Raw genomic sequence first — 27,232 nt, 5'->3', positions numbered from 1 at the left:
TCACTTCACTTTTCTGAATCTCCATTTCCTGAACTATAACAATGGAAATACCTTCACAGATTGTCAGAAGGAGAGTGCACAGAAGTCATTTCCACAGTGACCAGCATGCAGTAAACCCTCAGGTAATGAACGGTATTATGATTACCAATCAAAGTCTGTTTAAAATACTATAATATAAGGTTCTCATGTTAATGACAGGTGGAGGCTGCAGAGAAAGCTGCCCACACAGGGAAAGTCTCCCTGACTCACCCCTTTCTGCTAGCTGCCAGTACTGGCCAACTTGTCATGGTCCCACCCAATCACTCACAGACCAGCTGGCCCAGGAAGAATGGGGTGGGAGAGGACAGAGGGATATCAACCAGTTTAGAAACAAGTGCATCCCACAATCCAAACCCCTCCCCTTTGAGTGAATCATCCTCCTCTACCCTCTTACTGTTGTGGGGTAAAGTATAATGGGTAATGAACTATGATAACAACCATACTTTATTACCCATTATACTTTGGGAACAAAAGAGCCCTTCTCTGAGGACAGCTCTGTTGTAGCCAGGTTTCAATGCATGAGGGAGGAATTTGATAAAATTGGATTAAGAAGGACTATGGAAGGGGTTCTGATTGTACATGAGCGCTGGTTACCCCATGTGTTACTGCTACAGCTGGGAACAACTTTTTTCACACTACCTGATGGTGAATTTAACCCAGAAGATGAAGTCGAAGGACTGAAATGCTTAGTAACAGAGACATTTGGTCACCATGGCAGAATCCTACAGGACTGGGTCACCGATAACTACATTGGTAACTGGTGGAAACCAAATTCTGAACCTCCTCAGTATCCATATATTCTTGCACATATTACAAAACCTAAGGAACATAGGAAGTTGTTTTCAGTTCAACTTCAACAGAAAGCCTTGTTTGCAATCCCTAAAAATTACAAGCTGGTAGCCGCACCATTGTTAGAATTGTTTGACCATACACCAGGACACAGATCCAACATTTCTAGTCTGCTTCAGCTTTTGAGCAGGTTCATGGAGAAGTCAAAGAAGCCGTCTCTGTGAGCACAGCTCTACACCATATAAAATAAACATGGTTAGAAAAGTTTTGTTTTATCTCTCTTCCAACACCTAATTGCCACCTGCTTGCTATTGTTTGAATAGTAATGTTGATATGAAGAACTAGATAGTGGTGTAAACAAATATGATAATGTTTAACTTGCTTTTGTTTCCACTCATATGGTTTTGCACATTAAAGAAAGTGGACTTCTATGTGTTTTTGTGTTTTTTTAATTTCACATTAAACTTGTAAAATTATTATTTTTAAATAATTTTGAAAGGGGATACTTGAGAATTTGGTTCCCTCCAGAAAGATATTTAGGGAGCCAGGGGTATTCCAGAACTTTACCAACTCTGTTTCCCGAATATGAAGAGCCAAGGTATGAAAACAAGAGTTCCCAACATTATTAGGGCAAAGGTAAAACACTGTCATTTATCAGATAACTACTATGTGCTAGCTACTGTCACCAACATCATTATCTCATTTGACTCTCGAGCTACCAGCAAGGTATAACTCCCTTTTGGAGACCAGTAAACCAAGACCCAATGAATTTAACTAAATGGCAAAGCTGGGATTTCAACCCAGATCGGTGTGTTTCCAAAGTGCTTGCTATGTATGGCCCACTGGACCACAGAATGTGGCTGCTTTCCTGGTCTAGGAAGATGACCAAAGATGAGATAGAAGTGAGAGAATGAAGAAGGAAGAATTAAGGAGCTTGGCAACAGCCTGGGACAGTGTAGAGAAATAGGACAATTGGAACTAGGAAGCTGATTGGAGAAGACACATGACTTTGAGGTGACCACTCTGTGGCATCCACCAGCAGATAGGTGGAAAAGGGTAGCTGAACTTATAAGAAAATCAGACTGAGATGGAGGGAAGAGTCCACTGTAATGGCTGAAATGTCTGGCTGAACTTACAACCCTTGGAGACCCTTGGAGACCCTTTTCTGCCAGGTTTTGAAAGCCCTCTTTGTAGTACCTATCTCAGGACCTTTGCACATGCCGTGTGCTCTGCCTAGAATAGTCTTCCCCTTCTCAACTGAGATGTTACCTCTTCAAAGACACCTTCTAAACCACTCTGTCATCAAGGCTTGACTGTACTCAGAGTGCTGGTAATGGATGGCTGATGTTACTTGCTCTTGTTTTGTGGCCTTTGTGCTAAGCATTTTGCATGTATTATTTTTATTCACTCCTCACGGTACCCTATGAGGTAGGCACTAATATTACCTTAGTTTCAAATAAAGAAACCTAGATTCAGAGAAGTTAAATATACTGGCCAACACCAAACTTAGTAAACGATAGAGGTCAGAGAGGAACCAAAACTCTCCTCTCAAGTCCTTTGATAAACTGATTCCTCAAGAGGTCTATTGCAGCATCAACTAATAAAGTAAAAAATTTATTATCTATTAACCAACTTGGAAAACTGTGGTCTTCTTAATTCTTGAGTTAATTAAATACTAGAGGCACAGTGCACAAATTTGTGCACAGGTGAGGTCCCTTGGCCTGGCCCCAATTGGGGCCAAGGGAGGTTGACTGTGGGAGCGCACTGACCACCAGGGGGGAAGCTCCTGTGTTGGGCATCTGTCCTCTGGTGGTCAATGCACGTCATAGCAACCAGTCAACCAGTCAGTCGATTGGGCTTTTATACATATAGAAGTATTCATTGAATACCTTCTATGTGCCAGGCACTATTGTAGGTACTGGAGATACAGAGCAAAGGAGCTTATGTTCTTGTGGGAGAGGACAGACATAAATAAATATAATTTCTGATAGTAATAAATGCTATCAAGCAAAAAAAGCATGCCCTAACTGGTGGCTCAGTGGATAGAGCATCAGCCTGTGAACTTCAAGGGTCCCAGGTTCGATTCCGGTCAAGGACATGTACCTTGATTGCGGGCACATCCCCAATAGGGGGTGTGCAGGAAGCAGTTGATTGATGTTTCTCTCTTATCTATGTTTCTAACTCTCTCTCCCTCTCCCTTCTTCTCTGTAAAAAATCAATAAAATATATTTAAAAAAAAAAAAAAAAAAAAAAAAAGCAGGCCCAGCCAGTGTGTCTCAGTGGCAGAGCATTGACCTATGAACCAGGAGGTAATGGTTCAATTCCCCATTAGGATACATGCCCAGGTTTCCGGCTCTATCCCCAGTAGGGGTTATGCAAGCTGCAGCTGATCAATTATTCTCTCTCATTGATGTTTCTATCTCTCTCTCCCTCTCTCTCTCTCTCCCTCTCTGAAATCAATAAAAAATATATATATTTAAAAGATAAGAAGCAGGATAATAGGTTGGAAATAAACTTGCAGTCAGGGGAACTGCTTTAGATATGACATTCAAGGAAGCCCCACCCCTTTGCCCCTGGGAGGTGACCTGAATGATGTGGAGAAGCCTGTCAGTCCTGGCAGCTAGTGGGAAGGCCAGGCAATAAGCTTGGCATATTTGAGGAACAGATAGGATATTATGTGGCCATTTTAAAATGTCATTTTGAAGGCTAAAACCTGGACATGAAACACTAGAATAACTATTCTAGTGCCTGCATACACCTTGTCCCAACCTTTGCTAGATAGACAAAATTCTCAGAGTGAGTTATTTTATTGAAGTGGAGTAATTGTGGGTGGTTTTAAAATATTTCCTTTTTAAAAAATCTGCTGTTATCACATTGTTTCTGTGCTTTTTTAAAAGTAAAAAATAAGAAAAACATTAAAATATGTTTTTAAAAATAGCACAAAAAGAAACATTGAGTCATTTAAATAAGGAGAATAAGATGACAAGTCACAGACTGGAAGAAAATATTTGCAAAAGACATATTTGATAGAGTACTGGTATCCAACATATACAGAGAACTCTTAAAACTCAACAAGAGCCTAGCCAGTGTGGCTCAGTGGTTGAGCATCGATTCATGAACCAGTAGGTCACCATTCGATTCCTGGTCAGGGCGCATGCACAGGTTGCTGGCTTGATCCCCAGTAAAAGACATGTAGGAGGCAGCAGATCAATGACTCTCTCTCAGCATTGATGTTCCTATTGCTCTCTCCCTTTCCCTTCCTGAAATCAATAAAAACATTGGGGGGAGAAAAAAAAAAAGAACTCAACAAGAAAATTAACAGCCCAATTAAAACGTGGGCAAAAGATCTGGACAGCTCACCAGAGAAGATATACAAATGGAAAATAAGCTTATGAAAAGATGCTCAAGACCATGTCTAAAGGAATTGCAAATTAAAAACAATCAGATACCACTATACACCCATTAGAATGACCCAAATTCTGCCCCAGCCGGTTTGGCTCAATGGATAGAGCATCCACCTGTGGACTGAAGCTCAATTCTGATCAAGGGCACATGCCCAGGTTGTGGGCTCAATTCTCAGTAGGGGGAGTGCAGGAAGTAGCCAATTGGTAATTCTCTCTCATCATTGATGTTTCTGTCCCTCTCTCCCTCTCCCTTCCTCTCTGAAATAAATAAAATATATTAAATTAAAAAAAGAATGACCCAAATTCTAAGCACTGACAACCAAATGCTGGCAAGGATGTGGAGCAACATGCGTTCTCATTCATTGCTGATGAGAACACAAAATGGTGCAGCCACTTTGGAAGGCAGTTTGGCAGTTCCCTATAAAACTAAACATACTCTTAGCATACAAAACAGCAATCGTATTCTTTGGTATTTACTCAAATGAAGTGAAAACTTATGTCCACTTATGTTTATAGCAGCTTCATTCATAATTGCCAAAACTTGGAAGCAACCACACTGTCCTTCACTAGGTAAATGGATAAGTAAACGATGGTACAGAACATTATTCAGCACTAAAATAATCACACAACCTACTCAAGCCACATAAAGACAAGGAGGAAATTTAAAGACATATTATTAAGTGAAAAATAATCATCCTGGCCCTGGTCAAAAAGCTCAGTTGGTTAAAGCATCATCCCGATACATCAAGGTTGTGGGTTCAATCCCCAGTCAGGGCACATATAAGAATCAACTACTGAAGCATAAAGTCAGTGTTTCTCTCTCTCTTTCTCTCTAAAACCAGTAAGAAGAAAAATGATCAATTTGAAAAGGCTACATAAGGTATGATTTTAACCATATGACATCCTGAAAAAGGCAAAAATATGGAAACAGTAAAAGGTTCAGTGGTTGCCAGGGGTTTGGGGGAAAGGGAGAGATTAGCAGGTGAAGCACAGGGAATTTTTAGGACAGTGAAAACATTCTGTATGAAATTTTACTGGTAGCTGCATGTCATTATACACTTGTCAAAACGCATACACACACAGAGTGAACCCTAATGTAAATTATGGACTTTGGGTGATAATGACCTGCCAATGCTGGATTGTTGATTGTAACAAATGTACCACTCTGGTGCAGATGTTGATGGTGGGGGAAGCTTGGGGGGCGGGGGTGGGGGGGGGGAGGGTGATAAAAAATGGAGGGGGGTGTTATATGAGGACTCCTGTACTTTCTGCCCAATTTAGCTGTGAACCTAAAGTGCTCTAAAAAAATAAAGGTTATTTATTTTGAAAAAAATTAACTTAAGAAAACAAAGAAGTATAGTCTGGTATGATTGTTAGCTTTGGTAGGGAATGGGAAATTCCTGAAAGGTCTTTGTTCCTCGAGGTCTGCCACCACTCACCCAGGAAAAGGAGAAAAAAGTCCTGTGTGAAATGAGGAGGTTGGGCTATTCCCTGCTGGGCAGGTAATGTGTGCCAAGCCCTGTGCTTTACTCGAATCATTTCTTCTTTCAACAGCCAAATGGAAATGTTTATATTACACGAAGAGTTGAAAGTTCTTTTTTAATTTAGATTTTTTTAAAGAATATTTTTATTTATTTTTATTTTTATATTTTTAGAGAGAGAGGAGGGGAGAGGGAGACAGTGCAACATTGATCAGCTAACTCCTGCATGCCCCTGACTGGGGATTGAGCTGAAACCCCTGGCATGTGCCCTTGACCGGAACTGAACTGACAACCTCCTGGTGCACAGGATGACACCCAACCAACTGAGCAACACCGGCCAGGGCAAAATTATTGTTGTTGTTGTTGTTGTTAACAGCTGGGAAAACTGAAGCCAAGAGATATAGATTTTCCCAGTTACCTATCTTTTTTTTTTTTAATCAATCTTTATTGTTCATATTGTTACAAAGGTTCCTCATTTCTTCCCCCCTCCACCAGGTTCCCACCCCACCCTCCGCCCCCTCCCCATCCCCCATTGTCCTCATCTATAGGTGCACAGTTTATGTTCAGTCTCTTCCTCCCTCCCTTTCCCCGATAGTAAATCCCTTTTCAGATAGTAAATCTGTTACTTAGCATTTTCTCATATCAATAATACCACCACATGCCCAATGATACATTTCACACAAAAGACATTTCCAAATAGGTCAACCAGCCTCAGCCCCACCCAAGGCACTCACAGATCATCCCAGTTACCTATCTATCTGAGCCCAAAGACTGAGCTCTAAACCATTAGGGCAGGTTGGCGGCTCTCTCAGCCCCCTTCTGCCTTCAACATTCCACAATTCCATGAATTGTTTTGTCTCTTCTGGGGGCCCAGTTGGGGGTCCAGCTTACTTGGGCATTGGATCCCTGGAGGGACAGTGCTGTGCCCTTAGGGGACTGAGAATTGGACTGCCTGGAGCTTGACTTCATGCAGGAATTTCACGCCTTCCCAGACCCTAGCCTGCAGGGGGAGAGTGTCTGGCAGAGAAGCAGCCTTCGAGGCTGGGAAGGGTTGTTCCCATGGAGAGGGAGGGCTCCTCCTCCAGCCCTCAGCCACCTGTTCCCAGCCTCATCCTCTCCACCTCCTTTTTGGAATGCTAAATCCAATAGCTGGTGGGAATGGTGGGGTATTAATAACCAGATTCTGATGTTTGAGCTGGGGAACAGAGTGAAGAGATAAAATGGAATCACTATAGTAGAGCTGCTAAATTATAAAATCAAGTAGGTTGAGGCATGAAGAAATGATTCTATTCTTGTTTTTTTAAAATATATTTTTATTGACTTTAGAGAGAAAGGGAGAGGGAAGGAGACATAGAAACACCAATGATGACAGAGAATCATCAATCGATGCCTCCTGAAGACTCTTAACTGGTGATAGAGCCTATAACCTGGGCATGTGCCCTGACCAGGAATCGAACCGTGACTTCCTGGTTCATAAGTCAATGCTCAGCTATGGAGTCACACCGGCCGGGCATCTATTCCTGTTTTAACTAGCCTGGGAACTGATTTTTTTTTTTAACTGTTCGGTCCTGTATCAATGCCTGAATATAGGTTAAACCTCCAGATAACTATCTGATTACCACCTGAAGGACTGAGGTATCCAGACCACCTGACATCCATCATCTAAACTAAGCATGTCAAACTCAAAGGCTAACACAGGCCAAATAAATGAGTTTGACACGCTTGTCTAGACTGTCATAGAGGATCACCATCTTGGTCCAACCCAGAGACTAAGAACACAGGGCTGATCTTCCCAACAACGTACTTTTCACTAAGAACGCTTAGCTTTCCTTTTCCCTTTGGAACATTCTGAGTATTACCTAGTTGTGCCTCCAGCTGGCAAACCCTAAGGCCTTGGAATAAATCTTTATTATTTATTTCTAGCCAAAGCCTCCGGACTCCAATTTTTGAGTTCTTTCAACTGGGCTAATTAGAAATCCATTCTCTCCTGCCAGCCACGACATTTGAATGCCTATTCAGCCCATCACTCCAAGCCTTTCATGGCCTCGAAGAGGACGAGGGTGGCAGGAAAACAATAATCATAACTACCCTGTTGTGAGTGCTGTAGGGTGCCAGGTCAGGGTGCCAATTGTGTCGCTCACATTGTTGCATTCAATCCCTTCAGAGACTTCTAGCATCTGTTTTATATATAAGAAAACTGAGGCTCGTGAGAAGTCAAGTAACTTGCCCCAGATCACACAGCAGGTGAACGGCTGGGCAGGTACTTAAATCCTATCTGCCAGCAGCACTGAACCGTCATGTGTGTGTGTGTGTGTGTGTGTGTGTGTGTGTGTGTGTGTGTGTGTAGGGGGGGTTAAGAGCCAATAACAGGCATTCTGCTCAGGGCACAGTAAACATTGCAGCCCAGTTCCTTTAACTTCCAGGAACAGAGTTGTCTGGGATGGGGCAGGAGGAACTTCCAGGAATCCACCCTTTCAGTGGACAGCAGAACCCCACCTGTGGGCTCAGGCCTCAGGACAGCCCCAGGGGGCAAAAACAAGGCCCTCCCAAGGCTTCTGGAGAATCGGATGAGAGGAACATCTGCTCCGACCCAGGGAACACATGGTTCTGCTTGGAGCAGGTCTTGACCCCTCTGCTCACCTCTTCTGGTTCTGGTCCTCCACCCTCACTCACCTCTTCATTCCTTTGAGGTGCTTGACTATTGGGGGCATCCCAGGAGACAGGGTCAATCACAGGGAGAGGAGGCCTATTTGTCCAGAGGCTGTGGTCACAAAGGCCTTGAATTTAGGCTTTTGACGTTAGCTTTTGAGGGGCAGTGTTCCCTCCTGGTTCCAACCTGCAGCCTCTGGAGCCAGGCTCTGGCTAGGCCTCCCTCCCAGGTCACTTAGGGCTGTGTAGCTTTGATGAGGTTATTTAACTTCTTTGTGCCTCAGTTTCCCCATCAGAGTCAGAATGGAAAAAAGACATTCATCGAAGAAACTTTAAAAATCACCCAAAAATCAGGACTTTTTTTAAAAATTTATTTTATTGATTTTGTACAGAGAGGAAGGGAGATATCTCAATAGTTAGAAACATCGATGAGAGAGTCATTGATCAGCTGCCTCTTGCACACCTCCTACTGGGGATATGCCCGCAACCCAGGTACATGCCCTTGACCGGAATCAAACCCGGGACCCTTCAGTCCCCAAGCCAACGCTCTATCCATTGAGCCAAACCAGTTTTGGCAAAAAAAAATCAGGACTTTTTTAAAACACCGCAGGACACGGGACAAATTGTTAAAAATCGGGACTGTCCCGCCAAAAGCGGGACGTCTGGTCACCTTAATCAATAGCCACCTTTCTCCCCTCAAGCTAATCTGGCTTCTATCAACATAGATTACTTCACCTGTTTAAGAACAGCATCTGCTCTTTTGAGAATGCCTGTTTTCTCATTGCTGCAGAATATTCTGTCCTATGGATATATTGTTGGACACATATTTTGCTTTTAGTTTCTTATTGTTATCAATGGTACTACAGTGAGTGCCACGTTCCTAATTATCTCCTTAGGCTAGACTTTGATAAGTGAGAGTGATGATTGGTAAATATCAACAGATTACTCTTCCAACAGTGGGAGGAACAAGCTATGGGCACACAGTGTAACTGGACTCCAGGGCAATCTTGGGCTGTTTTAGCTGGAATCCTGGGCATATGGTGCTGTGGTGCAGCAGCATGTCTCCTGAGAAGTTTCATGACCGACTCTCTTGGTCCTGAGTTTGGGACTCAGCTTTATGATGTTAGAACAGTGTAAGGCCGGTGGGAAAGAAGCACTGAGATGTGGAGAGAGGGCACTCATATTCAGGTCAATGGACTCCCTCAGCTCTGAGTCCATAAGGAAAATGGAGTTCAGTTCAGCATTCTCTGATGATTCATTCTTTCCATCCTAAACTTCCAAACCCCAGATCCTGTGCATTCTCCCACCTGCCCTTCACTTTTCTAGTTCCCCCCCATCTGCCTGATCACAGCCTAGTCCAGGCCACCATCATCTCACCTAGACCTTTGCAGCTGACCTCCCCACATTCCTCTTGCCCACACTTGGTCCAATCTCCACCTGGCAGCTAAAAGTGATCTTTTAAACTGGGAACCCGATAATGTTTTAAATCTCTGCTTAAAAACTCTTGGGGGATGGAAGGGTGTGGTGATGGAATGGATAAACAAAAACCAATGAGTATACTAAATGTGCTATACAGAGTGGGGCAAAGTAGGTTCGTAATGCAATAGTTGATAAGTAATCATACAATAATAAAATAATACAAAAATAAACTTTTCGTGTACTCACAACTGTAAACCTACTTTTGCCCCAACCTGTATATACGCAATGGAAGATTATTCAGCCTTAAAAATAAATTCTGATACTTGCTGCAACATGAATGAACCTTAAAGACATTGTGCTAAGTGAAAGTAGCCAGATATATAAGGGCAAATATTGTGTGGTCCCCCATATATGTATTATCTAGATTAGTCAAATATATAGACAGTAGATGTTGCCAGTGGGTGAGGTGGAAGAGGGAATGGGGTATTATTGTTTATTTTTTTAAAAATATATTTTATTGATTTTTTTTTTTACAGAGAGGAAGGGAGAGGGATAGAGTTAGAAACATCGATGAGAGAAAAACATCGATCAGCCACCTCTTGCACACCCCCTATTGGGGATGTGCCCACAACCAAGGTACATGCCCTTGACCGGAATCGAACCTGGGACCCTTCAGTCCCCTCTATTCACTGAGCCAAACAGGTTAGGGCTAATGGGTATATGAGTTTCATTTCGGAAAGATGAAAGTTTTGGAGATGGACAGTGGTGATGCTTGCACAACTGAACTCTGTGTACTTAAAATTATTAAACCAGTAAATTTTATGTTATGTATATTTTGCCACAATTTTAAAAAATGAACCAATATTTTTATTTCAAGACCCATTAATATGGTCAACATGACTTTACCAGATCTGGCCCTTGCCTTATGTTGTGGTTTTGAGCTGAACATCACACCTTTCCCCCAATCAGTTGGGATCTGGACCGATTAGGAAATTGAAATGGAAGATAGATGGTAAGAGAAAAATATAGGTTTTATTATTAAGTAGAGGCCCGGTGTACAAAATTTGTGCACTGAGTGGGATGAGGGGTCCCTCAGCCCGGATTGCACTCTTGCAGCCCAGGAGCTCTCAGGGGATGTCCGACTGATGGCTCCCCTATGGGGAGCAGGCCTAAACCATCTGTAGGATATCCTTAGCGCTGCCGCAGAGGTGGGAGAGGCTCCCACCTCTGCTGCTGTGCTAGTCAGCCACGAGCCTGGCTTTTGGCTGTGCAGCACTCCCTCTGTGGGAGCACATGATCACCAGTTAACAGCTCCTGCATTGAGCATCTGCCCCCTGGTGGTCAGTACATGTCATAGCAACCTGTTATTTTGCTGTTTGGTTGCTTTGCTATTAGCCTTTTAATATATAGATAACACTGGGCTGGAGACAAGGCATGCACCTATAGCCACAATAGAGCTTCCTAATACCTGCCTCCATCCATTGCCTTCCCTCAAATCCTGATTTAACACCCAGCTCAGGCTTTGGTAGAGCAGCTGGGCACATAAATTCCTTCCATCTAGGATGCTCTTCTCTCCGCAGCTTGCATGGCTATTTCTTAGTATAAATATCACATCCTCAGATAGGCCTTCGGTGACCCAAAAGACCCATCTTACCTCCACTCCCTGCCTATTAGTCTTGTGGTATCTAGAGCTACTTCTTCCTAACACTTTCCACAACTGTATATACGTGTCCCTTTCCATGAGAAGGTAAGCTCCCTGAGAGCAGGCCCTTTACGTGTTTTGTTCACTGGCCTCTGTACTGTAGGATGTTTAGCAGTATCTTGGTCTCTACCTACTGGATGCTTGTAGCATCTCCTATTTGTGATAACCAAAAATATCTCCAGACATTGACAGATGTCCCTTGAGAAGCAAATTACCCTGTTTGAGAACCAATGACTTAACTGTATGTTTGAGCAGCTAAGAGGGTATGATGTAGAAGCAAATTACCCTGTTTGAGAACCAATGACTTAACTGTATGTTTGAGCAGCTAAGAGGGTATGATATAGATTCCACTGAAAGAATAAGAGATAAGAATATAAGGAGCTACCCTTCCCTGAAAGAAAGAAAGAAAGAAAGAAAGAAAGAAAGAAAGAAAGAAAGAAAGAAAGAAAGAAAGAAACCATCAGAGGGATGGTCAGCACTGGGCAGAACTGTGAACTTTGACCTTACCTATCCACCTTCCCTTTCTTGACCAGTTTCTTCTCTTTCATGATTCCATTCTTACTTAGGAACAAAAGTAGTACAATATCCATAAAAATTAATATTTGTATTATAGACAAGCAATATAAATAGTTCTATAGATGAAAACTGAAGCATTATGAAAGCACTTTACCATATGTAAATTATATATAAAAATTATTTAAAAAACACAGGCATTATAGTCAGACCTGGGTTCAAGTTCTAATTCAGGAATTTCCTAGCTATGTAACTTTGGACAAGTCCTCTCATCTCTCAGGACCTCTTTTTCCTCAGTTGTAAAAGGGGAGAAATAAGTGTGTACCTCGCAGGATAACTGCAGAGTAAATGGAATCATGCACAGACAGGCACTTTGCACTATGCCTGACTTATTCATATTACCTATTTATCTTTATCTATTGTTCATAGGTGATATGCTTCCTGTGGATACATTCTCATTAGGGGCATCTCAACTTGCCTTTTCCCAAGTAACCCTTTGCTCAGGTAGAAAAAGATCCAGAAGCACCAATCTTGTAATTGGGACATGGAATCTTGGCTCCCCTGACTTATTAGGAACTGAAATTACTGAGTCCCATCCAGCCATCCTGCTGGTGTGGCTCAGTGGTTGAAAATCGATGTATGAACCAGGAGGTCAAAGTTTAATTCCTGATGAGGGCACATGCCAGGGTTTCGGGCTCAATCCCCAGGAGGAAGTGTGCAGGAGGTAGTCGAACAATGATTCTCTCTCATCTCTGATGTTTCTCTCTCCCTCTTCCTTCCTTTCTGAAACCAATAAAAACCTATTTCTTAAAATAAATACAATAAATTACTGAGTCCCTCTGAGTCTGCTTCCTCTGCTATAAAATGGTATGCTAATACTATCCATTTTGTAGGTTCTTGTAAGATATGTAAGTACTGGTAACGTTTCTCTTCTATTGTAGATAGGTCTGGGAATTCAGTGTGACTGGGGCAGTAGCTGTGCTAATAGAACCTGCCAGCAGGGGGCTGGAATGTTACATCCAAGTTCCTAATCAACACGTTCATGTTTTGAGCATGGTTTTCTAACTTTTCAAGAAAAAACTCAAATGTACACAAAAGTTGAATAGTATAACAAACCCCATGTTACCAGTACCGGGTTTCAACAACTATCAACATTCTACGACTCTTCCTCCTCTTTTGGTTTGCTATGCTGCCTGTGGGGTATTTTTAAAGCATATCCCAGATGACATTATTTTATCCATTATACATCAGTGCACAGTTCTAATTTTTTTAAAAGGGGGTTCAATTTCTATAAGCAAGGTGTCATTATCATACCTAACAAATAAAAATTAAAAGTCCTTAATTTATCAGTTCATATAAAAATGCACTGATTGTATAAAGATGCATTTTGACAGTTGGCTCACTTGAATCAGGATCCAAATGCTTTTGCCTTTGGTAAAGTCTTAATTTTGATGCTTTAATATTCTACCTTCCCTCTTTATTTTCCTGCCATGAATTTGTTGCAGAAACCAGGTCACTTGTCCTGTTAAATGCCCCACATTTTGAGTTTGGCTGACTGTGGTGATATCCTCTCATATTTTTGGTAACCTAGCCAAGTAATTGGATCTTTTTAAAAAATTTTTTTTTTTTTATTGATTTTTTACAGAAAGGGAGAGGGATAGTTAGAAACATTGATGAGAAACATCAATCAGCTGCCTCCTGTACACCTCCCACTGGGGATGTGCCCACAACCCACGTACATGCCCTTGACCGGATTCGAATCTGGGATCCTTCTGTCTGCAGGCTAACGCTCTATCCAGAGCCAAACCGGTTAGGGCCAAGTAACTGGATCTTGACTTAATTAGGCTTAGATTCTCCTTTTCCCCTCCCTGCAATATTTCATGAAAAGCACTTAGTGATTTTAAGACAGGTTAATGGGTTCAGGCTGTGTCAGCCTAAGCTCTCCATTACAGTTACCCAACAATTTTTCACCCAAATATTTTAGCATCATTACATGATCTTTGCCTAGATGCAGTATTTCATTATGGTTTGCAAAATCATACTTTTCTAATGCTATAATCTCCTTTGTGCTTATTAGTTGGAATTCTATAAAAATAACTTTTCTTGCCTGGCTGATGTGGCTCAGTGTCGATCTATAAACCAGGTCACAGTTAGATTCCCCATCAGGGCACATGCCCAGGTAGGAGGTGTGCAGGGGACAGGTGATCAATGATTCTCTCTCATCATTGATGTTTCTCTCTCTCCCCCTCTCTGAAAAAGAAATATATTTATAAAAAATGAAACCCTTTCCAAGGCCCCAGCAATGTGTTTACATGACCAACTTGTAGTCTTTTTCCTAAAGAGGATACCCTAAATTGTTTCAAGCTACACAAGTCCTGAATCCACCTCACAGACTAGACTCAGCCGTGCTTTGGGGATTGAAGGGGGTGGACTTCACATCTGTTCTGGAGCCAAATTGAAAGAAGGGGCTCCTATAGTTAATGATTGAGACAAACAAAACAGCCTCCTCTGGCCTAGATATCCATCCCGATTCTGATCAATTATCCATATAGGTAGCTAGCTGTCTACACGGCCTTCCGTATTTTCCCCTCTACTTTCAAGACTAGAAACCAAACCTTTGCTGACCCCCGTAGTCCCAGTAGAAAGGTGAAGACTTGTACATGGCACTCAGGACAAGATTACAGATCAGTTTTTTGGGGGGTAGGATGGGGGAGGGGAGTGTTACACTAGGGGTGTGAGTATTCAAAGCAGGCACCTCCCCCTCAGAAAAAGACACCTTCAGATCAAATAAGACAGAAGTCTGTTTCCTCGTTTTTGTAAAAATAGGGTTAATGATAAAGCCTGCGGGGTTTGGTTAGGATTAGGTGAGATCATTTAGAACTTCTCTAAAGTCAGTTTCAGACAGGTCAATAAATGGAGGACAGAAAATAAAATGGGTAATGGATCCTTGAAGGCGGTGGCGGATTCTTTGCAAATCGTGCCTTTTATACAGCAACGGGAGGAGGAACCACCGCCTCATTGACAACAGGAGGTGCCCGACAGGTGGAGAAGGAATGGACGTTTCTGGCGGATGCTTATTCAGCTGTGTAACTATCTGAATAACTTAGTGGCTCTGGTCCCCGAGTCACTGACAGCCGCGGGCGGGCCGGGCGAATGCGCGCGGAGAGCAGACTGCCGGCTGCCGGCGGCCCAGTGACCCGGCTGCCCGCCGGCTCGGGAGCGCCGCTTGTTCTCTGCCAACCCCGGCCCCGTCGGCTCCGCTCGCCGCCTCTCGCCGCGCACCGGCCGGATGTGGACTCCCCAGGAGCCCGCAGGCACGGCTGTCCAGCAGGAGATGCGCGGGTGACAGCGGCCAGGTGCGGGCGCCCCTGTCCCTTCCTCCACGCGCCGGGCTGGGCGCCCCGATTCCCGGCGGCCGCGGCCCACGAACAGTGAATGAGGCGCCGGCTTCTTTAAGGAAGATACCACCGCGCCGGCGGGGCAGGGGACGGCGTCTTCCCAGAGGATCGCACCCAGCCCGGCGCCGCCGCCCGCCAACATGGCCCGGAGACGCTGACCAAAGGGGCAGCCTCCCTCCCCGCGGGCCCGCCACGGCGCTCCGCTTCCCGCACGCACGCTAGGCCCGCGCCGAGGAAGATGCCCCGGGCGTCCAGCCCCAGCGACTCCCGCACGCCGGCCCGCAGCGGGGTAGGTCGGAGTGGAGGGGCGAGAGGGAGAGGGGTGGCCGCGCCGAGAGCGTGCGCCCCGCGCCCAGACCTGCTGCCGAGGACCCGCCGGGGCCCGGGCCGTGCTCTCCCGCCGCGGCCGAGACCCAAGCGTGGCGTGGCCTCCTCGCCCCCGGGCCCGACCTCCCCTGCGTGGGGGGACAGGAGTGGTCTGTGCCGGGGCGCGCACACCTTCCCGGCTCCCGATTCCTGGAAACCTGGGGAGCGGGGAGCGCGGGGGTGGCCGGGAGCGCGGGGCACGGGGCGCGCGCCCAATGGGGAAGGCGCTGCGTGCGGCTCGCGCGCCCAATGGGGACGGCGCTGCGTGCGGCTCGCGCTACGGAAAGCCGGAGGGGGCGGGGTCCGGGGAGCCGGGTGGTGAGTCCGCGCAGCACGGGGGCGCGCGCCGGCCTCTGACGGGAGGCCGCGGCGGCGGAGGAGGCGCGAGCTGCCCGATAATGGCGGCCTGCAGAGCCCGTGAGAGGGAGAAGCGGCGGCGGCTCCCCTGAGGTAAATCCGGCCCGCCAGCCCGGCGGGGAGGCCCCGCTGCAGGGCCGAGGGCCTCGCAGGTGCCTGCCTCTCCAGGGGACCTGTCACCGCGCTGTCAGCGGAGTCCTCCCTCCCAGGGATGGCCTCGCGCCCCTCAGGCCTCCGGCCCGCACACCTGCCACCGGCCTCCTCTTAACGCCTGTGGCCTCTCCCCCGGGCCCGGGCCTCGGCCGCCAGCCCCCGGGGAGCCAGGGCAGCCGCCGGACCGGCCCCTGCGGGTGCAGGGCCTCGGGAGGATTCCCTCCGGGTTTGGTTTGGACGCGGCTGAAGAGGGGGTGGGCCTGCTCCTTGGCCAATGAGCTGGGCCCGCCGCTGCCGCGTCTGGCGGCACCTCTGCCCGGGACCGGCCCGCCCCGCCCCGGGCACCGGCAGGTGTGCGGCCCGGCCGGCCCGCGTCCGGGCGCCGAGTGGGCACAGCGGGCGGGAGGGCCCCGGATGCCCACCTCAGGCTCGGAGGTGAGCACAGGGAGCATCGCCTTGTTGTGTTTTGATCGGATCGCAAGGATTCCTACACACCCGCCCTCCCCCTCCTGGAGGTATATGGGACGGGTAAATGGGACGGTCTCAAAGACACAGCCACCTGGAGATGGGCAACACTTGGCCATCCGTGGAAAGCGGGAAGGAAAGTCTGCCGTGTGGTTAGGGCAGAGGGTTCCGGGCCGGGACATCAGGCGCGAGGAAGTGCAGCAGGAGTTTGAAGGGTGGGTGTCCAATCAGAGGACGTGGGGCCGAGAAGCAATCTCAGAAGCTTTCGTTTTCTTTATTCAATCATCCCTGTGGACTTCAAGTAGCTGTTTCCCAATCTTTCAGGCTCAAGGATCAGTAGCTTTTTTGTTCCCACAAACAAAGAGAGCCCCTTGATATGTAGGACACTTTTTGTTGGCAAAAAAATGACCTAGATCTAAATAACTGTTGTCCAACGACAGGAAGGTAATCATATTCTAAGGAGCTTCCTTTATTTTGAAAGGAACGTTTGTGTTTTTTTTCCCTCCACAGACTTTATTTTCATTTAGTTTGCAAGAAATAAGGAAGTAACATAACATTAAAATAGGAACATATACATTTTGACTTGACACGTTTTCATTTCTAAATGTGATCTGGTTCACTTTCAGCCCCTAAGCATAAGCCAGGTGTTTGTATTTCTAACTAGGAAGGGTTTTTGCTGTTTTATGACCTTTTGTATGTGTGTGTGTGAGCTTTAAAGAGAAGCTAGAGTTTTTTATTTATTTTTGTGATCAGTAAGTAAGAATGCTGAATTTTTTGGTTTATTTTTAAAGTGACTGTTGAAGCAGTTTTTGTAAGAGGCACTATAGTGAAATGGTTAAAATTACTGATGTCAGAGCCAGGTGTCCTGGTTTCAAATCTCAGGTCCACCAGTTACTAACCAACTTTGGGCATGTTGCTTAAACTCTCCATGCTTTAGTTTTCTCACCTTAAAATGACAATAGTATCTACTTCAGAGCATTATTATGAGGATTAAGTGGATTAATAGAAATATCTTTCAAAGGGTTGATATCCAGAATACAAAGTGGGACAAAAGTAGGTTTACAGTTGTTCGTTTGGAAAATAATACAATAATTAATAAATAATAATACAAGGATAAACTTTTGCCCTGGCCTGTTTGGCTCAGTGGGTAGAGCATCAGCTTTTGGACTGAAGGATCCTGGATTCAGTCTCGGTTGTGGGCTCGATCCCCAGTAGGGTACTTGCCGGAGGCAGCCAATCAATGATTCTCTCTCATCATTGATGTTTCTATCTCTTCCTCTCCCTTCCTCTCTGAAATGAATAAAATTATATATATATATTTTAAAAGAGTAAACTTTTGCTTAGTCACAACTGTAAACCTACTTTTGCCCCAACCTTATTAAAAATTGCTTGACACGGTTCCTGAAAAATGGTAAGTACTACATTAATGTTAGCTTTTTTACTATTATTATTAAAATGTTTAGATTTGCCCAAGGCATAGCAAATATCTTTCAAGCATTGCAAACAGTGAGAGAAACGATAGCTAAATCGTACATAAGAAGCAATACAAGCCAGTAGGTGTGCTTAATTTCAGTAAAGCATTTTGTTGATTTTTCCAGAAGCCTTGACCTTGAAGATGGTGAGTAGCCAGCCAAAGTACGATCTAATACGGGAGGTAGGCCGAGGTAGTTACGGTGTTGTGTATGAAGCAGTCATCAGAAAGACCTCTGCACGCGTGGCAGTGAAGAAAATTCGATGCCATGCTCCTGAGAATGTTGAACTAGCCCTGCGAGAGTTCTGGGCCCTAAGCAGTATCAAGAGCCAACATCCAAATGTGATTCACTTGGAGGAATGCATTCTACAAAAAGATGGGATGGTGCAAAAGATGTCCCATGGCTCTAATTCTTCCCTCTATTTACAGGTATGTGTGCTTAAAGAGGAAATAGAAATGATTTGAATGTAGCATTGGAAAGCAAAAAGAGGAATGAAAGAATCAGATGAACTACTTTCAAATGCAGGTGCTTATATAGTTAGGCATAGATAGGGGTCTGCCAAAGATTGAATAGATGTTTGCTTTAAAACAAGGTGTTATTTAGCCGAGACTGGTTTGGCTCAATGGATAGAGCGTCGGCTTGGGGACTGAAGGGTCCCGGGTTCGATTCCGGTCAAGGGCATGTACGTTGGTTGCAGGCATATCCCCAGTAGGGGGTGTGTAAGAGGCAGCTGATTGATGACTCTCTCTCATCGATGTTTCTAACTCTCTATCTCTCTCCCTTCCTCTCTGTACAAAATCAATAAAATATATATTTTAAAAAATGTATTAAAACAAGGTGTTATTTAGACCATGATGCAAATACCTAAAAATAATATAAGCCACCTGTTATGCTATGATATTTGCCAGTCTGCATAGGAATGGGGCAACATAGGAGCTAGAGAAGTGATCAGAACTGGATCCTAATAAGTTTACTTATTTGAAATCAATTTTTTAAAACTGAAGATAAAAGAAAAAAAATCTCCATAGTCAATAGCAGCACCATAGGACACTGCTTTGAACATAAGCCTTTGCTGTTTTAGACGATGATATAGTTTTTAAACCATTCAGTCCCACTTAATTTTCATGAAGTATGTGACTTAGCACCTGAATGTTATTAACAGTGCTAAAGCTAACCGATTGGGTTCCCACTTAGTTCCATGCTGTGTGCTAAGTGCTTTAAAGGCAGTTGTTCAGAACAATACTATGAGAAAAGTACTATTATCATCTACATTCAAATGAAGAAACTGAGGTTTAGATTACATACAGAGTCACATAGCTAGCAATTATCAGAATTGGAACCTAAAAAATTGTGCTCTCTTAACCTCCAAATTATTCTTTTGCCTCCATGTCACTCTTTTGTAGACTTGGGGAAAACATTAACAGGAAAACAGAAAAGGTTAGTTTTTTTTTTAGGTTGGCTTCTGCCATTGACCAAAATCTCTAGTAACTATATACTCACTAAAGAGAAAAGATTCTTAAGACATAGCTAGTTAAAGGCCAGAACAAAATTTCTAAGTCCAGTCATTCTTGGGAAAGGAAACAATTTTCCATGAGTCTGTCTGAATTCAGAATTTACCATTAGGCAAAAGTCTGTTTTTAAAACAACAAAGGCTTACAGATTAGAGAAAAATACGTGTATGTGTAATTAGTTCTACTGTATGGTGAACAAATATCAATCTTGAGAATTTAATATGCAGTTTACCATGCTATTCCCTGAAGTTTTCTAAGACTAAACATAAAACACAACTATTTTGCCTCTATTTGGTTTCGTTTACTTTTCTAAAGGTGCTTATTTTGTAAGTTACACTCAGAAAATATCAGAAACATTCTTACCACCAAATTTGCTCTTAAAAGTGTATAGAACCTTCCATTGAATTTTGGAGACCAAGACATTTAAACACATGACAGTGCTAATGATATCCTTGAGTCCAGATCAAGCAAGCGTTATAGTAACTAGGTATCAGCTGGTCTTTCAAGGTTTAAGATAGAAGTACTTCCAAACTTGATTCAGTGATTTTTTTAAAAATTGATCTTAACCGAAACCGGTTTGGCTCAGTGGTAGAGCTTCGGTCTGCGGACTGAAAGGTCCCAGGTTCGATGCCTGTCAAGGGCATGTACATTGGTTGCAGGCACATCCCCGGTAGGGGGTGTGCAAGAGGCAGCTGGTCGATGTTTCTCTCTGATCGACATTTCTAGCTCTCTATCTCTCTCCCTTCCTCTCTGTAAAAAAATCAGTAAAATATAAAATAAAATTTAAAAAATTGATCTTAGAGAGAGGAAAGGAGGGAGAGACATCAATGTGAGAGAGAAAGATGGTAATGAAATTGAACTCAAAACCTGAGTATGTGCTCTGACCAGGAATCGAACTCACCACCTTTTGGTGTATGAGACAAAATATCAACTGAGCCACACTGGCCAGGGCAGTGATGATTTTTTTTAAATCTAAAACACCTTTTTGTTTAGTAATCTCTTTTTTTTAATATATTTTTATTGATTTTTTTATAGAGAGGAAGGGAGAGAGATAGAGAGCTAGAAACGTCGATCAGAGAGAAACATCGACCAGCTGCCTCCTGCACACCCCCTACCAGGGATGTGCCCGCAACCAACGTACATGCCCCTGACCGGAATCGAACCTGGGACCTTTTAGTCCGCAGACTGATGCTCTACCACTGAGCCAAACTGGTTTCGGCGGTAATCTCTTTTAAAGCTTGATAGACTTGTGTTTTACTTGCGGCCCTTTTTGGTAGGTATAGGACCTTGAATAAATAAATAATCTACCTTTCCCCAGCATCTACCTCTTGTGTATAAAATATGAATAATAATTTCTACCTTCCATGGGAGTTGTCAAAATTAGAAGTGATGCAGATACAATATTTAACATATAGGAGTACTCAGTGCTAGGTAAACCTATTAAAATTGTCTTTTCTATAGATTTGTTTAGTTAACCAGATATTCATCAATACATTTAGTTTATCTAAATTTATATCTAGTAAAGACAACCAATATTTATATCTGGTAAAGACAATTAAATCTAGAGAGTGGCCACAGAGTTCCTATGCATAGTCTTCTCATTTCTCGATATAAATCTTTTATTTTTCTCCATGTTTTTCCAGATAGCTTCTTTGTTGTCTGTTGGAATCATTAAATCAGTTCTTGCCCTGGCCGGTTTCTCAGTGGTTAGAGCATCTACCAGAGGACTGAAGGGTTGCAGGTTTGATTCCTAGTCAAGGGCACATACCTCAGTTGCAGGTTTGATACCCAGCCCTGGTTGGTTGGAGCGAATGTGGGAGGCAAATAGTCCTATGTGTCTCTCGCATCGATGTTCCTCTCTCTTTCTCTTCCTTCCTCCCCTACCACTCTTTCTTTAAAGATAAATGAAAAAAATAATTTCAGGTGAGGATTAAAAAGAAAAAAAAGTAATCAGTTCCTGATATCTAACCACCTCACCTAGAAGAAAATGTAAAACAAGTAATTAACAGAGGACACAATCTCATGCATAGGAACTTAGTGGCCATTCTGCATACTTGTGGTAAGTGTCATGAGTGAGAAGTACAGGATAGCATGGGAACATATAAAAGGGAAACTGACATCCTGGGGTTCAGTAATTGCTTACTGCTTTAACTAAACTTGTAGGGTGAAGTGGAATTAGCCAGGTGAATAAGAAAACTTCCTAGGCAGAAAGAACTATGCATACAAATCTATTGAAGCAAAAAAGTATGACGCGTTCTAAGAATTGAAAGAAATAGTAAGATTTTAGTGTATAGAATGAGGTTTTGGTGTGGGTTTTTTAAATATATATTTCTGTTGATTTCAGAGAGGAAGAGAGAGATAGAAACATCAATGAAGAGAGAGAATCATTGTTCGGCTGCCTCCTGCACACCCTAAATTGGGAATCTTGTCCACAACCCAGCCTGACCAGGAATCTTGGTTCCTGGGTCAACGCTCAACCACTGAGTTGCACCCGACTAGGCTAGGATGAGTTATTTTAGATGAGGCTAGAAAGTGCAACAGAGGTCAGAGCACACAGGAGCCCTTAGCCCTTGTTAAAGAGCCTAGACCCATGGTTGGCACATTGCGGCTCGAGAGCCACATGTGGCTCTTTGGCTCTTTGAGTGTGGCTCTTCCACAAAATACCACGGGCTGGGCAAGTCTATTTTGAAGAAGTGGCATTAGAAGAAGTTTAAGTTTAAAAATTTCAGCTCTCAAAAATTTCAATCTTTGTACTGTTGCTATTTGGCTCTGTTGACTAATGAGTTTGCCGACCACTGGCCTAGACTATATCCTAAGAGAACAGGAAAGCTATTGAAGGATTTTAGGCAAGAGAGCCAGTGACTAACATCTTCTACACATGAAAATAAGCAAATTGAGCTCTGTATTGCTGTAGCTCTCAATCAGAGGACCTCAAACTTTAACCTAGACCAGTTTTTGTATGGCCTAAATGCTAAAAATAGTTTTTATATTTTTTAAGAATTTAAAAAAAAAATGAAAGGACAAAGAACATGAAACAGAGAGTTTATGTGACTTGTAAGCCTAAAATATGTATTTACTATCTGGCCTTACTCTAAACCATTCTTTGAATGCTGGGTCTTCACATTGCTTAAACTATTTAGGAAGTTTGCTTTTGAGAGTAAAGGCAGAAAAAGAGAGTGAAGTAAGAGTGATGGTACTAGTCTTTACTCTCAGCATATTTAGTAACAATGCACCTGGTAAATAACTATCATATAGTCTTTCATTTTCTGGTTTCACTGGCAAACACTTGGCAACAAAGAAAATGCAGGCAAAAAGGACAGTAGCAGACCTTTGCAATTACTGTTGTTTGCCATGGGGGGAAATGGCCCAGAGAATTGTTTTTTGCTTCTGCCCGCCAAAGTGACAAGAGGAAGTACCCGTAGATTTGAAAGTAAAGTTGGCAGCTCACTCACTCTTCAACAACGAAGAGTTCTTCTGCTTCCCTACTGAGTTTCTTTTAAACCCATGGTTCTAAAGAGGACACTATAGGACATATATTTTCAAAGCACTATATCCTATATTTTATTTATTTTTAAATATTTTTTTTGTTAATTTCAGAGAGGAAGGGTGAGGGAGAAGGAGATAGAAACATCAATAATGAGAGAGGAGAGTATCATGGATTGGCTGCTTTTTGCATGCCCCACACTGGGGATCCAGCCCACAACCCAGGCCATGTGCCTTCACCTGGAATCTAACCCAGGACCCCATGGTTCATAGGTCAGTGGATGCTCAACCACTGAGTCACACCATTCAGGGCTATATACCTGTATTTTAGAATGGTAGTTCATGTTCAGTAAAGAAATTAATATTCTTGAATTTTAGATAATAGGAGATTTATAATTAGGTAATAACAAATAAACTAATTTATTCCAGATTTTCAGCTGAAATATCAAAGAAATATACAATTTTTATTTATTTTTTAAAATATATTTTATTGATTTTTTTACAGAGAGGAAGGGAGAGAGATAGTGAGTCAGAAACATTGATCAGCTGCCTCCTGCACACCCCCTACTGGGGATGTGCCCACAACCAAGGTACATGCCCTTGACCGGAATCGAACCCGGGACCTTTCAGTCTGCAGGCCGACGCTCTATCCACTGAGCCAAACCGGTTTCGGCGAAATATACAATTTTTATAAATTGGATTTTTAAAAGCCATCAGTGATTCAGAGAGCCAACACATTTGCATTCTGGTTGTAGAAGTGAATAGAGTAATGTGTCCTTTTTTTCATCAGTGACTACAGGAGCACTTTATTTCTGTAATAACCACTTGTTTCTTGATCATTTTTTCTCGATTTTTTAGATGATGTTGATAGCCTATGTTCTGTTAGGAAGAAGAATATTTCAGGCAGTTTCATGAAATATTTCCTAATTGGTGTTTATATGCCAGCTGGCAATCTCCCAGGATCTAACTGCTAAACATCAATATTTTCATGAAGCTATTAGCTAAGTGGGTAGAGTTCAACTCCATTGACACATGCAGTTGGATACTTTTCAAAGTAAAGCTATTTTTAAATAAGTTTTTAGCTCTTGACTTGGAGATTGGTGTGTACTCATTAGGGACAAAGCGACAGTTTCAAGTACTGAAGTTTAAAATAGCATGCGCATATTAAAACACTGACCAAATAAAATATTTACAGAATATTCACATAAAATTGGAGACTACCTTAACCGACTACTTTTTTTTTTATAGCTGAATTATATAAACTATTTTCTTTTTCTTCTTATAGCTCGTAGAGACTTCATTAAAAGGAGAAATTGCCTTTGATCCCAGAAGCGCCTATTACTTGTGGTTTGTAATGGATTTTTGTGATGGAGGAGATATGAATGAGTATCTGTTGTCCAGGAAACCCAATCGTAAAACTAACACCAGCTTCATGCTTCAGCTGAGCAGTGCCCTGGCTTTCTTACATAAAAACCAGATCATCCATCGAGATCTTAAACCTGATAACATCTTGATTTCTCAAAGCAGGTTGGATACCAGTGACTTGGAACCCACACTGAAAGTGGCTGATTTCGGTCTAAGTAAAGTGTGTTCAGCCTCTGGGCAGAACCCAGAAGAACCTGTCAGTGTAAACAAGTGTTTCCTTTCCACAGCCTGCGGAACAGATTTCTACATGGCTCCTGAAGTCTGGGAGGGACATTACACAGCCAAAGCTGACATCTTTGCTCTGGGGATTATCATCTGGGCCATGCTGGAGAGGATCACATTCATAGACACAGAGACAAAGAAGGAACTCTTGGGGAGTTATGTGAAACAAGGAACTGAGATTGTGCCTGTTGGGGAGGCGCTTCTGGAAAATCCCAAAATGGAACTTCTTATTCCTGTGAAGAAAAAGTCTATGAATGGGCGAATGAAACAACTGATTAAGGAAATGCTGGCTGCAAACCCTCAGGATCGTCCAGATGCTTTTGAACTAGAACTCAGATTAGTACAAATTGCATTTAAAGATAGCAGCTGGGAAACGTGACACATACACTATTTGCAAATATCTTGGATGATATGCTGCTTCTGTTTTCACAGTAATGCAACATAATGTGGTTGAAAAAGAATATAAAAAGCTGAACCTCACCTTCTAAGGGTAAAAATTAATTGTGGGATTTCTTTTCCTCATTTTTCTTAAGTCTGAGCTGGCCACTTTGTTAGTATGTTTTAAATGTATTACCAATGTAGGTGTAAATTTTTTTTTAAAGATCATTGGTAGAAGTTTGGCAGGAAAATTCTCTTAAGAGCCAAGAAGAAAAGAGAATCCAGTTTTCTGGAAATATGTCTCTAAGTATTTTAGACATTCCTTGTCAGTATTAGCAATTTCCATGGAAGAAGAGGTTTGCGTGCTGGTAATGCAACCTTTGAAGCTTTGTAAAGGAAGCATATATGTATATATTTATGTATATGTAAGTATGTGAATGTGTGCATTTTGCATTCCATATGAAGAAAATGCCACTTCTGTTTAAATTATTTGATGTAGGTTTGGGTTTTTGAGATTTGCTGGTGAAATCAGTGATGAAAAATAAAATAATCTTCCTTCATCTTCCTACCCTATCTCTCCCTCTAATGAAATCATCCTAAGTTCTTTATTTTTATAATTATACAGGTTTTTTTTAAAGGCATCACTTTGGAGGGCCTACAAAAATCTGATTAAACCTAAGTGAAATTAAATGATCAAAGCTGCCGAATATGTTTGAGCTCTCCAGTGTCCTGTAGCTGCAGCAGTAGAACTAGCCATGCAGTGTGTGGTAGCAGGTTGGCAAGGATATTGATGATTCAGTCATACCTTCTTTGGGTAACCAAGCATTAAAATTATCAATTAAACCTCTGCATTGGGACATGTTTGCACTTGAGCATCTGCAATCTGAACACAGGATTCTTCTATTTATAAAATCATTGCTATATATATGTACAATAGTACTTGATACATTACTTTTTATTTCAAGAATTTGTCTAAGCCTCAGCATAAAATTGAAGAAACCAAATGAGCTCTATCCTCACTTTACCTACCCTGAATCGTCTCTTGTTTCATCACTGGAATTCCTTTCATTTTTGTATTAATACTGTTTTCTTTTCTAATTTGACACAGTAATGGTAATGATATAGTTATATTAAATGTTGATCACCTTTTTCTAACCGAGATGATACCTATATAGTTTGGCAAATGGATAATATATTGTGACATCAACTATATCTTTCAAGTAGAAAAGTTATAGATTTTATACAATCATTGGTATGGTCTATGTCAAAAACCAGTAGACCATTATTCCTCTTGAAGTCAATTTGATTTTAACTGTACATGGTTGTCTCCAGTTTTCCTGTAAAAGCAGATAGTTAATATCTAAGGAAAGAACGTTTTCCTAAGCCAGAACATTAGCCTTTAAGGTTAGAGACCTTAAGACCGTATCTAGGTTGATCTTCATAAAGCACTAGAACCTTTGGTCAAAAGTATTTTTAAAAGTTAGAATATTGAAATAATTGATAGTTTGTGTTGTCTCTTCAGATGTTCCTTTTGAACTTCCACAACTTCTGGAATATTGCTATCATAACTTTCTTATTTAAAATTTGTTCAGGGGACTATAAAAGGTAAAAAAGCACAAATAAATTAAGAGTATATAAACTTTCTGAACTATGTGTTACTTGATCCGGAAGTTTAAAACTTGGACTAAAAGGTTTTATTGAAATAACGTCTTTTAAAATGAAGACAAAAAAATAATTTTAACATCACTTTCAAGATAATAAGAGGTGGAACAATATACTGGCACCTCATGATAACTGACTCTCTAGATCACCAAATTAATATAACATAGATCTGGCCAAGGAGATTGAGATACTGGAAGTAAAGAGCATCATTGTAATGTCTGTTAATAACATGACAGACTTATGATGATTCAGGTGATGGTAAGCTCTTCAAATATCTATGTGCTCGGAGCCATCCTTTTCTAAGTATACAGTTTTTGGTCCTACTTCATTTAAAAGTTGATGAT

The 27,232-nt window shown here is 42.5% G+C and overlaps 2 protein-coding genes across 4 annotated transcripts; both read left to right on the top strand.

Annotated features, from left to right (window-relative positions):
- Window positions 1-494: 494 nt before the first annotated feature.
- LOC118723149 (cleavage and polyadenylation specificity factor subunit 5-like) lies at window positions 495-1,052 on the top strand (the record flags this gene model as incomplete). The annotated part of the gene is made up of 1 exon (XM_036445190.1): window positions 495-1,052. A coding segment is annotated over one exon (558 nt), but the record flags the coding sequence as incomplete, so codon positions are not given.
- A 14,506-nt stretch (window positions 1,053-15,558) lies between these two features.
- Window positions 15,559-26,831, top strand: PDIK1L (PDLIM1 interacting kinase 1 like). 3 transcript variants are annotated; one of them, XM_036444784.2, is made up of 3 exons: window positions 15,559-15,683; window positions 18,334-18,635; window positions 24,487-26,831. In XM_036444784.2, exons 2-3 carry the CDS (start codon window positions 18,351-18,353, stop codon window positions 25,225-25,227), a joined length of 1,026 nt encoding a protein of 341 aa, XP_036300677.1. In that variant the 5' UTR covers window positions 15,559-15,683; window positions 18,334-18,350; the 3' UTR covers window positions 25,228-26,831. The 3 variants fall into 3 exon arrangements, with proteins under 3 accessions (XP_036300677.1, XP_036300676.1, XP_045440956.1); XM_036444783.2 differs by lacking the exon at window positions 15,559-15,683 and adding an exon at window positions 16,054-16,210; XM_045585000.1 differs by lacking the exon at window positions 15,559-15,683 and adding an exon at window positions 16,260-16,705.
- The last annotated feature ends 401 nt before the right edge of the window (window positions 26,832-27,232 follow it).

This window comes from Pipistrellus kuhlii, unplaced genomic scaffold (assembly GCF_014108245.1).
Source record: "Pipistrellus kuhlii isolate mPipKuh1 unplaced genomic scaffold, mPipKuh1.p scaffold_m20_p_2, whole genome shotgun sequence".
Taxonomy (NCBI): domain Eukaryota; kingdom Metazoa; phylum Chordata; class Mammalia; order Chiroptera; family Vespertilionidae; genus Pipistrellus; species Pipistrellus kuhlii.
This window is presented reverse-complemented; position numbering and strand designations above follow the sequence as displayed.